The sequence below is a fragment of the Dipodomys merriami genome, unplaced genomic scaffold (assembly GCF_024711535.1).
Source record: "Dipodomys merriami isolate MVZ:Mamm:240054 unplaced genomic scaffold, mDipMer1.0.p SCAF_12, whole genome shotgun sequence".
Classification (NCBI taxonomy): domain Eukaryota; kingdom Metazoa; phylum Chordata; class Mammalia; order Rodentia; family Heteromyidae; genus Dipodomys; species Dipodomys merriami.
In genome coordinates, this window is record NW_027202493.1 from 39,298,950 (window position 1) to 39,311,298 (window position 12,349).

Consider the following 12,349-nt stretch of genomic DNA (forward strand, 5'->3'; position numbering starts at 1 on the left):
ATTTCCCATTGCTGTATAGGATACAATCCAAAATCAACATGGCATGGTGTGACCTTTGCCCACCTATCCTATGCTGTTTCCTTCCTTGCATATACTTTGTTTCAGCTCCACTACTGGCCTTTCCTTTCCTGGAAGATGCCCTCATGCCTGTGTTAGCCACGGCAGCTTGGCAAAGGTTTGTCTCTGCTCACAGAGTTAACCCTTGTCCTGCTCTGAAGCTCTGACATTAAACAGCACTTCTTCTAAGAGGTCTTGTCTGAGCCTTTGACTCCCATAAGAAACCAGGCCCCTTCTAGGCCCTGAAGCACTTGTTACGGTTTGTTGATAAGCCATAAAACCCTTCCCACTGGACCAGAAGCTTCATGAGTCCCTATTAACTGCGCAGTCTGCCCCATTTCCCCCACGCTGGCCAAAATGGGTGTGAGAACATTCATTGAGGGCATGCTGTGAATGGCAGAACTGGCAAGACCCAAGGTGACAAATCAATGGTCCTCTAATGCTTCTTTCTACCTTGATAACCAGTTGAGGAGTCAGAGTCTTAGAAAGGATGAACAACTTGTCAGTTTAGGCCTAGAGCTCTCTACCTCCTCGCGCTCCAACCAGCCCTCAGCCCCATCTGCTCTCATTTATAAGAAAGTCCCAAATCCCAGGGCTGGACGTTGGCTGATTCCTCCTTGCTGGTGTTGAAGGAAGATAGGTTAGGAAGCAAAACACCAAGCCTTGGATGATATGATTTTAATTTGGAAGAGAAGGGGTTCATACCCAGAGGGTGTTCCATCTCGGACTGATGGGTGATGTGGACACACACCTGGGAGGCGAGGCCCATCATCTCCCCAACAGTTATCTCTGCTTGTCCTTGGACTTGGACTCCATGATGTCTCCTCTTATTTTGGGTCCTGAGCATTCTTGGTCATGAACTGGGTGCTTGCTGCAGGCTCATTCAGCTGGTAGCGGGTCAGAAAGCTGTCCATTTTCCAAGAGCCTAGAAGAACAGATAGATAGAACACAGGGAGGCAGTGAGAGAGAACTCTGTTCTCGAGAGCCGGGAGCGGCCTGACAGGGAGACAGCAGATGATGGCCTTGGCCACCGGGCTGTGGGGGACAGTGCCTCTTGGCTCCTCGTTAGAGGTGGCCCACGGATGCTCACACAGCCCTTAGAAGTGGCAGAGGGTTAGGTGCCTGTTTGTTAGAGGATGAACCAAAGCCATCTTGGGCTTCCTTCTCCAGGGCCCTTTACTTAGCACATTTGTCTTTATATCTAGGCAGAAAGGAAATGCCAGTCGGTGAGCAGTTCGCCCTCTCTACCCATACCCTTTTCCCCATGGATCTCCTGACCCCATGACTGAAGACCCATGACACCTGCTCATCTTAGCTGCTGGGGCTATGATTGGTGGGGATCTATGCCCTGCCTACAGACGTCTCCTCCGGACTTCCACTGACCCCCGGCCACAGTGCTTCTTTCCTCAGGCGGAGGTAGAGGAACAGCACTTGGATCCTGGAGGGGCAGGGACAGAGGGAGACACATCCCTAGGCTGGGGTTGGAGAAGTCCAGTCACTGCCCAGGCTGGAGGGGACCTCAGAGGGGAGCCAACCCAACAGGGGTACATCTAAGGCAAGTGTGGACATGCAGGGTAAGCAGGGCACAGCCCCGGGCACTGGGGAGAGGCTGAGGAAACTGGTCAGAGGCATTTTCCCACGCTCTTGTTTCCCAAACCCTGAGCCTCGGGCACCCTGCGTCAATGGTTGCCAGGAAAATAAAGGAAGCCTCGGTAAGTTTGGATATCAGATAAGCAGCAAAAGGTTGGTTGTGTAAGTGTATCCCACCTGTTGTGTGGAGTGTACTAAAGTTTTATTTTTCAGTTTTTGCTGTTTGTCTGAAATTTAAATTGAGGTGGAATTTACATGTGTCCTGCAGTTTCTTGTGCTTTTGGTGTTTGTTGGTTCTTTTTTATTTTTTTTGGTTAGTAGTGGTGGTGGGGTTTAAACTCTGGGCTTGGGCGCCGTCCCTGGACTCTTCAGCTGAAGGCCAGTGCTCCACCGCTTGAGCCACAGCACCATTTCCAGTTTTCTAGTAGTTTATTGGAGATAAGAGTCCCTCGGACTTCCCTGCCCGGGCTGGCTTTGAACCGAGATCCTCAGATCGCAGCCTCTTGAGTAGCTCGGATTACAGGTGTGAGTCACCGGCGCCAGCATGTTGGTTCTTTTTGTTACTTTAGCAATGGGTGGAGAAAGCTCTTGGGGAAGGCCTTGTCCAGAGCAGAGCAAGATCAGATATGGAAGAGATGCTGGAGACCAGTCACCTAGTCATTTAGTTCTTTTTTTCTCCTCACCCCCCTACCCCCTTTTTTTTTTCTTTAGTATTGGGGATTGAACTCAGGGCCTCACACATGCTAGGTTAACACTCGGCTGTGTAAGCCACACCCCAGACTATTTATTATTTGTATTTGAGAGGCGCTATGTCTTAGGCCCAGGTGGCCTCCAACTGCTGCTCCTTCTGCTTTTGCCTCTTGAGGAGCTGGGATTACAGGCATCAGTTCCTGGCCAAGACCAGTCATTTCTGATACCAAGACAGATAAGGGAAAGGAGCTAAGAGCCTAGAAGTTCTCTTAGACTCACCTAAGATTCACAGGCCGCTGTGTGTACACCTACACCCTCCTTTTCATAAAGACAGAGAAATTGAGTCTATCTTAATATTCTTCCTACAGCTCTCCTTCCCTCCCAGGGGTGATTGGCATTGCAAAGATGTTCCAAAGGGCAGAACTATGTATTTATTTATGTTGCTGCTGGTGCTGGGGTTTGTACTCAGGGCCCGGACAATGACATCCCTGAGCTTTCTTTGCTCAAGGCTAGCACTCTATCACTTGAGAAACAGCTCTATGTCCGGCTTTTTGGTGGTTAATTGGAGATAAGAGTCCCAGGGACTTTCCTACCTGGGCTAGCTTTGAACTGAGACCCTCAGAGCTCAGCTTCCTGAGGAGCTAGGATTATAGGTAGGAGCCACTGGTGCCTGGCTAGGCCAGGACAATTTTAATCTCAAAGTCAAGCAGGCACAAGCACAATAACAACAGTACTCCCCTGTAGGACTTCCTGTGTGCCTGGTGGTGCTCCAGGAGCTTTCACACACTAACACTCGCTTAGGTGGAGAATTGTGAGTATTGGGAACCACAGAGGGAAGGGGGGGATGGAACCTCTAGAATGGGGCTCCACTGAGGAAGCTCTTAGAGGGCACAGATGTGGGCAAGGCCCTTTGACATTCCCTCAGTGCTGTCTTACCCAGCAACTATGGGCCCAGGCCTCGAGAGAGGGGGGACTTGCAGGAGTGTCCTGGAGGCAGGGTGACCCAGGTGCTAAGAATTTGACCTTAGATGGATGCTAGCTGCACTAGGTACTTCCATGGTGCAGACTGGTGTCCTTCCTGGTACAACCTTTGTAGGCCAGGATGTATGTTTGCATACATACATACATATGTGTATGCACCCCAGTGTGCATGTGTGTGTGTATGTGTGTGTGTGCACATGTGTGCGTGCCAGGGAAAAAGCTCATGGTGAATTGGTGCAGGGCACACCCGAGGCGACAAGGTGGCTTTCCCCATCAAGGAGGGCAGGAAGGAACCTGGGTGGGCAATTGAAGGAATTGAAACCCATCACGAGATCAGGGCAGGCGGGTGGAAAGAAATCCCCTGTACCCACATGAGTCCTCATTTGCCTCACCTCGTGCCAGACAGCGAGGCCTCCCTGAGCTACAAGATGCCTCCTGCGTGCATCCCGTGACCCCGGAGCCTCAGGCTCCGGCTCAGCCCCATTGCCAACTGTCCTGTGGTTCTCCGCATCTTGGGCAGCTGCTGCACAACGTCAGGCCCTAGCGTCCGGCCGCCTCCTTCTCTGGCTCACTCAGGACTCCTCACAGCCCCCACTAGTTTCCTGCCACACAGGGCAAGAGGAACTGACCCCAAGCAAGTTCTTGAAGAAAGAGGGGGTGAGTCAGGCCCTCAGGGGCGTGTGGGGAGAGATGAGGAGCTGTGGCTTCCGTGGTCACCACTCAGAGGAAAACCCCTTCCTGTATGGCACTGCTCTGTCCCTGAGCTGCAGGAGGCCCCTGCCATGCAGGAAGGGGGCGGGATGGCTGCACCGGTAGCCCGCCAGACTCTTCCTGCCACAGGGCAGAGGCTTCCAGAAGGAGACGGCCTCTGGTGTTCTGGAGCCTTCCAGCAGGGGCCTGGTCCCCTGGGGTGGCCCCTATCTTGTAGAGCCAGCTCCAGCAGCCCTATCTGGCCATCACCCCCTTATTTACTGGCCAGTGCTGAGGTTAGAGGAGCTAGGGTGAAGTTCAGCGATGTCTTGTGGGAGGGGATGAAGGGAGAGTAAGGAAAGCTCCTCTAAAAGCCAGGGGTTCTGTATGCCTGACCTGCTGAGCACCAGCAAGCTGCAGGGATTGTCTGGGAGCAGTTCTTGGGAGCGATAGTTAGAAATGGCCTGGGGCATGTGTTGACACTCGCTTTTCATCTTCAGGTCCTGGATCTACAGAGCTGGCTTTGCCTGGTTTGGAGGTGGTTATTGGCTACTCCTGGCCAGCTTTGTTGGGCCTGTCGGGGCTAAGCAGGCCTGGGGAGACTGGGAAAGTGATGCTCTAACTAGTCTAGTCCCCACCCCCTTGCAGGACTGAGAAGAATGGGGCAATCAGATGCAGAGTGTGTGTGCTGTGAGCTGAGGGGGCAGGGCCTCCCTAGGCCTCTGTCAGGCATGGGAGGTGGTGGCTTCTTTATCCAATCTCACTCTTGCCCTCCATCAGTTCCAGGTGTGTGTGTGCGCGTGCGCACGTGTGCCAATATTAGGACTCTAACTGGGGGCCTTGAGCTCTTGCTTGGCTTTTTTTTTGCTGAAGGTTGATGCTTTTCCACTTGGGCCATACCTCCACTTCAGGCTTTTTGTTGATTAATTGGAGATAAGAGTCTCCAAAGACTTTTCTGCCTGAGCTGGCTTTGAATCGTGATCCTCAGATCTCAGTCTCCTGAGTAGTGAGGATTATTGGTGTGAGCCACTGGTGCCCGGCCTCCATGAGTTTCTGATGTAACATAATTAACACAAGGTAAATTACAAACCAATCCTTGGAAGGGAGGCCTTGGTCAGGGCACTGCTGCCCAGAGTCTCTTTAATAGCCTCATTCCTAGGTCCCCTGCCAGCCTAGGACAGCTGCCTGGCCCATTCTAGCCAACAAACGTTTCCCACCTGAATTGCTACTTGGTCCTTCCCTGGCGGCCTTGAGGTATGCTTTCCTCTCAGTCTGGGATGTAAGAGTTGGGAGGCTGATGGAGGCTGGCCTCCATTCAGGTGAACGAGAGAGCAAGGCACGGAGTGCTGAACCCTTGGCAGTTGGCCTTCTGCCCTGGGCAGCTGTTGCAGTGACCCAGGTTATGACTCTGAGCTGCCCTGTGCCTCCAGGCTATGGCCAACTAAGATCCATACCCTGTTCCCCCCTCCCCTCCCCCCTGTTCCACTCTATCACCTGGCAGGTCACCACTTCTGGTCAGGGGACAGAAGTGGCCCTGAAGAAAACAACAGGAATCCAACTCCAACCTAATAACCACCCCACGAGGGCCAGGCTCAGGTCTGTAATTTGTCTGGCTCATCGGGGCTGGCTGCAATGATGGAACGCTGATGCCTTTCTGCGGAGATTAATGATGTCCTGGCACTGGTAGGCGGGAGGCCTGAGCCTTTTATTTTTTGTGCCATTAAATGACATCCACAGACTTTCACTGAGGAGCTGAAAAGCCCTCGTTCCATCACATCCAATTACTCCTAGAGCGTATTTGCTGAGTGGCTGATCCAGCTGACTTGAGAGGCTTTGGGATGGAAGGACCACTGGGACTTTGGTTTGAGTGAGCAGGAGAGAGGCTGGGCCATTCCAGGAGAGCAAGGAGCTACCCAGTCTCCTCTGGAGGGGAGAATCCAGGAGGACTGGCGGGTAGGGCACAGGCTCTACCCCTGGGGTCTCTGCCTAGCTCTGGAAGGCTGACTGCTGATTGGATCAGCCAGTCTCCTTCCTCCTCTATTTGAGGCTAAGGGGGAAGAAAAGTGGGGAGGGGAATAAGGGGGTCCAAGCTGCCAAGTTTACTCACAGTTATCAGCTCCAATAGTTGGGAGTAGCAACTGCTTGCTGAACTGGGCTGGAATTTGGGGGACATCTGTGGGTTTTCCACGATTTCTCTAATGTGTGTAAGGATGATGTTTTGGACTTATGGCTTGAAGAGATTTTAGGTAGCTCCTGGCCAAGGGTGCCTGTCTGAGGGCTGCCCAGCATGGCCCCGGCTGGATGGCTGCCAGTCCCCAGTGCTACTGGCCCTGCCTGGTGGGTGCGACCCTTCAGAGGCGGAAGGGAGCTGCCTGCCACAAGCCTGCACGGTGATCACAGGCTGGGCCCTGGGGGATTCTGGGAACCTGGCCAGGTGAACCACTGTGGGAGGTCATGGGGTGGGCTGTTTGTTTGTTTGGGTTTTTTGGTGGGGTGTGTGTATGTGTGTGTGTGCGTGCTGGAGGGGGACAGTCTGAGGATGCAGCTGCTCTGGAGGCAGGCTTCTCTTTCCTCTTAGGGCTCTTCCCTCCTCTCTTCCCCACACCCAGCACTCGTGCGTGCCCAGCTCCCTCTCTGCCTTGTTCCTTTGGTCCCTGACTCTGGCTGTGGCAAGTTAGCTGTTACCCTGTGAGACACAGGGAGGAATTCCCTGACTCATTCATGAGAGAGCATGAGGCTGGCTTGTGACACCTCTGGGTGAAGTGGCTGAGGTATGGCATGGGGAGCCACAGCCCCCCAGAAGTTTGAGGCTCACCACCGCCTTCCCCTAGGAAGGAGCCACTGATTAGGTTGAACTTTCTCAGGCTCAGGACTGCAGGATGCAAATTGCTTCCTGTCTGTGTCTGTGTCGGGGTCCAGCAGTGTAGTAGTTTGGGCTGAGGGAAGGATTCCCGGGGAACTGGTAACAGTGTCAACAGCCCTTCCCCAGGATTCAGAACAAAACCATCTTTCTGTTAACTGCAAACCTTCGGACATCCAAACCACTCACTGCGGTGGGTGTTTCACTCATCATGTGTGTGTGTGTGTGTGTGTGGGGGGCGGATTCTGGGCACTGTCCTGCCCATCTGACCTGGTGCGGTCAGCAAGGTGAAGGTCAGAGGATGGCGGAGAGATTGCTTTGCCTGCCTGGGCCTGGGACAGGGAGGATGTGTAAGGGGAGACTGTCATTTGCGGGCACGGTGCTTACAGAGGTGGCTGCCTCTTCAGGTGTTGGAGGACATTAACCATGGAGGTACATGCTGTGTGTAAATGGTTTGTGAATGTGGATATATGGGTCACACACACAGACATACACGCACATGTGTGAGCCTTTGGTGGGCTGGGCACAGAGAAGTGATAAAAGGAAGGACGTCAGAGGTGAGTTTGGCTCTCAAGGAATTTAGAGTCTCATGGTGGTAGCAGGGCCAACGTGAGGAGAACAAGATTGATTGATATAAGCAAGACCCAAGCAGGTACCTAAGGAAGTCTATCAGAACACCATGAGAGCAGGTCTCTGATGGGGACATGACAGGAGAGGGCTTGGAGTGAGGAGTTCAAGCCCAGCACCAACCAACCAACCAACCAACCAACCAACACGCACACACATACCCCTACACACCAATATCTGGGGTTGGTCTTGCCAGTCAAGCCTGCTCAGCTGTCTCCATTCACAACTCAGAGGTGCAAGAGCTCAGGAAGTGGACAGTAAATCAGTTCTAGGTCATTCCACGGTGGACTAGCTAGTCTAACCTGTTGGCTTGATGAGGTAGAAATAGGCCCAGAGATGTGAAATGGCTTGTTTAAGCTCTCACTATGAGGGTTTTTGTTTGTTTGTTTGTGCTGGTACTGGGGCTACAACTCCGGGGTTGGTGCTGCACCTTAGCTGTTTTCTGTTTTCTCAAGCTGGAGTACTACCGCTTGAGCCACAGCTCTCTACTTCGGGCGTTTTGATACTTAACTAGAGATAAGCGTCTCACAGACTTTCCTGTCCCCAGCTGGCTTTGGACCTTGATCCTCAGATCTCAGTCTCCTGAGCAGCTAGGATTACAGGTGTGAGCCACTGGAGCTGGCCTCAATGAGGGTGTGAAGGTCCTCATCTGCTGACCACATGCACTTGTGCTGAGTCACAGGATAAAGAGGGATCCAGGGGACAGGTTTAACCCCCTAGGCTCTGAAATGCCACCCGTCATCCTCCGCACAGTCATGGCAGATTCAGTACGATCACCTCAAGCTCTCTTCTCACCCTTTTCTGTCATTCACACATGAGTTTCTAGGGAGGACAAGTGCTCAAACAGGACTAGAATACGATTCCTAAAAGGCTGATTCTTACCAGGTGCTGGTGGCCCATGCCCGTACTCCTAGCGACTCAGGAGGCTGAGACCTGAGGAGTGCAATTTGAAGCCAGCCTGGGCAGGAAAGTCAGTGAGATACTGATCTTCAATGAACCACCAGAAAACTGGAAGTGGTGCTGTGGCTCAAAGTGGTAGCACACTAACCTTGAGCAAAAGAACTCAGGGACAGTGTCCAGGCCCTGAATTACAGCCTCATCATCATCATCATCATCATCACCATCATCAACAACAGAGTGGTTCTTCACTTGTTTTTTTCGAACCCTGCACCACACTGGGAGCCTGTAGGTTACTCTGGTTTCAAAACTGCTTTGCAAAACTTTCTTCTAACTGCCCTGCTGGCTAGGCGAGCTGTCCCCAGGGATATTCCCATACCCAGCCTGACCTTTCCCCTTTAGTCTCTAGATGCTGCTCCTGCCTGTTCACCTGGGACGTCCAAGCTGGTTATGCCACACCCTTCCCTCCCGGCTCCATTCCCACGGAGAGAAAAATCAGACCAAGGCAAGTCCCTGGACCTGCATTCTCTGGCAAGGCCTTGTGCCCTGGCCTCCTTGAGTCAGTCCAGCCTGGGGCTCCATGAGTCCCCAAGCACTTACAGTATGCCAGGCCCTCAGAGCCTGGCATTGTGCAAAGACTGCTGTTTCTGCTTTTGCAATCGTCTTGAGTTTATCCATGCCAGCCCCTCACTGCCTCTAGCTTCCCTGGCCCAGGGAACTCTTTTCCTTCCATCGAGGACTCCAATCTTCTTCCACAGGGCTTAGCCCACATCCCCAGCCTTCTCCACTGAGCCTCAGGGTCCCGAAGATTTGTAGATGGGCTACAAATGATCACCTCCTCATTCTCTAGAGAGGAAATGCAGGCCCATACAGGTTCATTGATTCACCCCAAAGTTATATCACTAGACAGTAGAAGTGGCGTTTCCCCATCCTATGTTAAAAGCACCTTTGCTCCCTTCCCCTTGTTGAAGAGACTATGCTGTCCTGGACAGAGGGGGATCCCCCCAGCAACAAAAGGGGGGTCCTTCACAGTCAGAAGCATGTAAGGAAGCACTTGATGATAAGCTGCTTTGTGTTGTTATTACATTGGTTCCAAAGTGCACAGTAAGCCCCTTGAGGGCAAGGAAAAAACCAATCCCCTGGGACCTTGGGATTGAGTTTTCTCCACAGGCCACAGCACACCTACGTGGAAGGCATCCCATGGCAAGGCTGGAGCCTTTGCCGAGGCTGTCGTCTGGGAGCAAATGAAAACGGCACAGGTGCCCAAGAGAATTTGGCTCAGATGCATGCCCACGTTCTAAGTTTTCCTGTAAATGGAAGGTGGGCCATGGGTATGTTGTGTGCCTGTAGTTCTAGCAAAGATCCCAAGAGATTGCTAATGGAGTTCAGGTCCCACACATTTCTAGCATCTTTGCCTTGCTATCTGTGTTCTGGGCACTGTGACTCCTGGAGGTGAATCTGTGATTGGACCTCAGGAGCCCTGGCTTGGCAGAGTTGGGCAGTGTCTTTGCCACTGTCACAAACTGCTCCTCCTGGCATCATTGAATGCTTCTGCTTTCCCACTCCATCCTGCCACAGACAGCAAGCGCCTGGAGAGGTTCCTCGGTGTGATCCTGTCTGAGGATGATTCTGCCCAAGACTTTGGTGTTGGGCCCCTGGAATCTCAAGGGGGGGGTGGGGGACCTGAGACATTGCTTTAACTCCGTGTGAATCTTCAGGTTAGGGAATGCTGTAGGAGACGGTGTGCGTGACGATCGCTGGGCTGGCAGAAGGGGCTTCCTGACATCTTTGGAGAGATTGGTACCCAGGATGCTGAAGAAACTTGTTTGGCCTGGGGGAGATGCACTTTTTACTCCCTTGTCTCTTTGTATGGAAACTTGAAAGTGTGTCTTTGGCAGAGCCGTGAAAGAGTCTTGCAGGTTGGCCAGGGGCTGAGGGCACCTGGGGAGGGTTCATGGGTAGAAAGGTGGCACTGACGCAGTTTCGGGTGCCTGGGCCCGCCTGTCATTGGCGGTCTGTGTTTGGCACCCATCTCAAGGACTCCACTGCTCTGCCAGGACCTACTGCCTCCCTGGGCTCTGGCTCCTCTCCTTTGGGGCCTCAAGCATTGGGTATGTGACAATGCCTGCGCTGGCTTCTCAGTGGGTGGAGGTTGGTTGGGGTCACTGGGGGAGAGGAAATGGGAGCTGATGCCTACCCTCCCCGTTCCTTTGCCGACAGCCTGAGGGAGCCACCTTTTGTACCTTCAGATTGCCGCCGCGTGTGCATTCTACACGGCCTTCTCTATCCTCAAACTGGGGAGGTGATGGAGTGCATAGGGATTAATTTATTTCCCATTTTCCTGAAGAGAAATCTAAGGCTAGAGGAAGGGTGTGGCTCACACAGGTGAGTCACCACAGCCCCAGCTCCTCCTGCTGCCCAGCCTTGGAGACAGAAGGGTGAAGGCTAGGCCCAGCAGGTTGGGTTGGCCATTAGGAATCTACAGAAAATGGGTCCTTTCTAGAGTTCATGGAGGGCTGCTCAGAGAACCTGGTGGGGGGGGTGTGTGTCTGGGGACATCTTTGCCCTACCACTGAAGATGGCAGGGCAGAACAAGCAATTAGCCACCAATGAAGACAGACCGGCAGAGTGGCATTCCAGGGCCCTCTAGCACAGATTGGCCTCAATTATAGGGCACAATTACCTGCTGAGATGTTGTGGGGTGCTGCCTGCACATGCCGTGCAAAGTTTTTGGGGGTGCTCCTTGGTCTACGGGATTTATTCTGGGAGGACCCCACACAGAAAGCCAACATCTCTTAGAACCCTCATTTTAGTTCATGACCAAGAAACCCCATCCTTTGACCCCAGTCTTTAAGACTCTTGGGTGGGGGTCAAGGCTCTAAAACTCCCACATGAAGGCTCTAACTCCCCCATGAATGCACAAAGCTTCAGTTTCGCCCTAGAATCCACCTTGAGAATGGGAAAGCCTTACCTCTAGTTTTGTTTTCTTTGGGAAGGAGAGAGATGATCTTTTCTCCTTGAGGATAGACAAAGAACTGGTAGCGATGGAAGCCCGTGGCTGCTGGTGGGGTGGGAGGGCGGTAGGCTGCAGGACAAGAAAAGAATAGATAGGTGGGCTCAGGTACATGCTACCCAGGGCAGAGAGGTTCTGCTTGTAGCCATCTTTAGCTGCTCAAAGTGTCCCTGTCTTCTATGGTCCTTGCTGACCATTCTGAGTCTCTCCCATTAGACATTATGAGGATTTCACCTTTGGTCAGGGGTGAGGGGGGGGGACGGGGGGGGGAGTGGGGAATAGAGTGGAAAGGCTTCAGGCTAACATGAAGGTCTAAGGTGCTGGCATGGTTTGGCATGGTTCCCAGGACTTTCTGGGCCAAGGGTGTTGGTGTTGTCCTGTTTTTGCTTTAGTCTATCCTGCTGTGTTTCCTGTCTCAAGAGAAACCCATCTTCCCTTGTGAGTGTGTTTGGCCGTGGGTTTTTATTTATTTTTTCAGCATTTCCTTATGAACTCAATCTCTAAAGAAGCCAGTTTCTTGGCTGGGTTTGGAAGATCTGGAAGTGGTTATGGGAGTGGGTGGAACTGGGTTCAAAGGTTTGATCACAGGCGCTGAAGGAGTTGGGTGCTTGGGGCCTTGGAGAGAGGCTCATCTCCCTCCCCTTGACTCTTCCTCCATACTGTTTTCTGTATGTTTGTTTGTTGTTTGCTTGTTTTCTTGGGGGGGGGAGGGGAGATAAAAATGGAGTGGATATATCCCTCATTCTTCTCCCAAGTGTATTCAGGAACCCAGGGTTTTGTTGGCCAAGATGAGGGTCTTTCAAACTGGGTCTTTTCCAAGAGTGCTTGGCTCTTTCCCACTCCCTTCCCCTCTCTCCATCTCTCTCTCCAAAGAGGAGAAGCAGGCTGGAGTCAAAAATCTTCCTGGGAAGGGTGGGGAAGGAGTGTTTTGGATGAGGCTGTGG

The 12,349-nt window shown here is 52.6% G+C and overlaps 1 protein-coding gene across 1 annotated transcript in view; it reads right to left on the minus strand.

The window, feature by feature from the left end:
- Positions 1–720: 720 nt before the first annotated feature.
- Pebp4 (phosphatidylethanolamine binding protein 4) overlaps positions 721–12,349 on the minus strand; it is a 169,123-nt gene continuing 157,494 nt past the window's right edge. The window contains exons 6-7 of the mRNA XM_070016005.1: positions 11,364–11,477; positions 721–982 (exon numbers count right to left, since the gene is read on the minus strand). Coding sequence (XP_069872106.1) covers positions 885–982; positions 11,364–11,477 — 212 coding nt within the window. The 3' untranslated portion in view covers positions 721–884. The remainder of the gene's footprint in view (positions 983–11,363; positions 11,478–12,349) is intronic.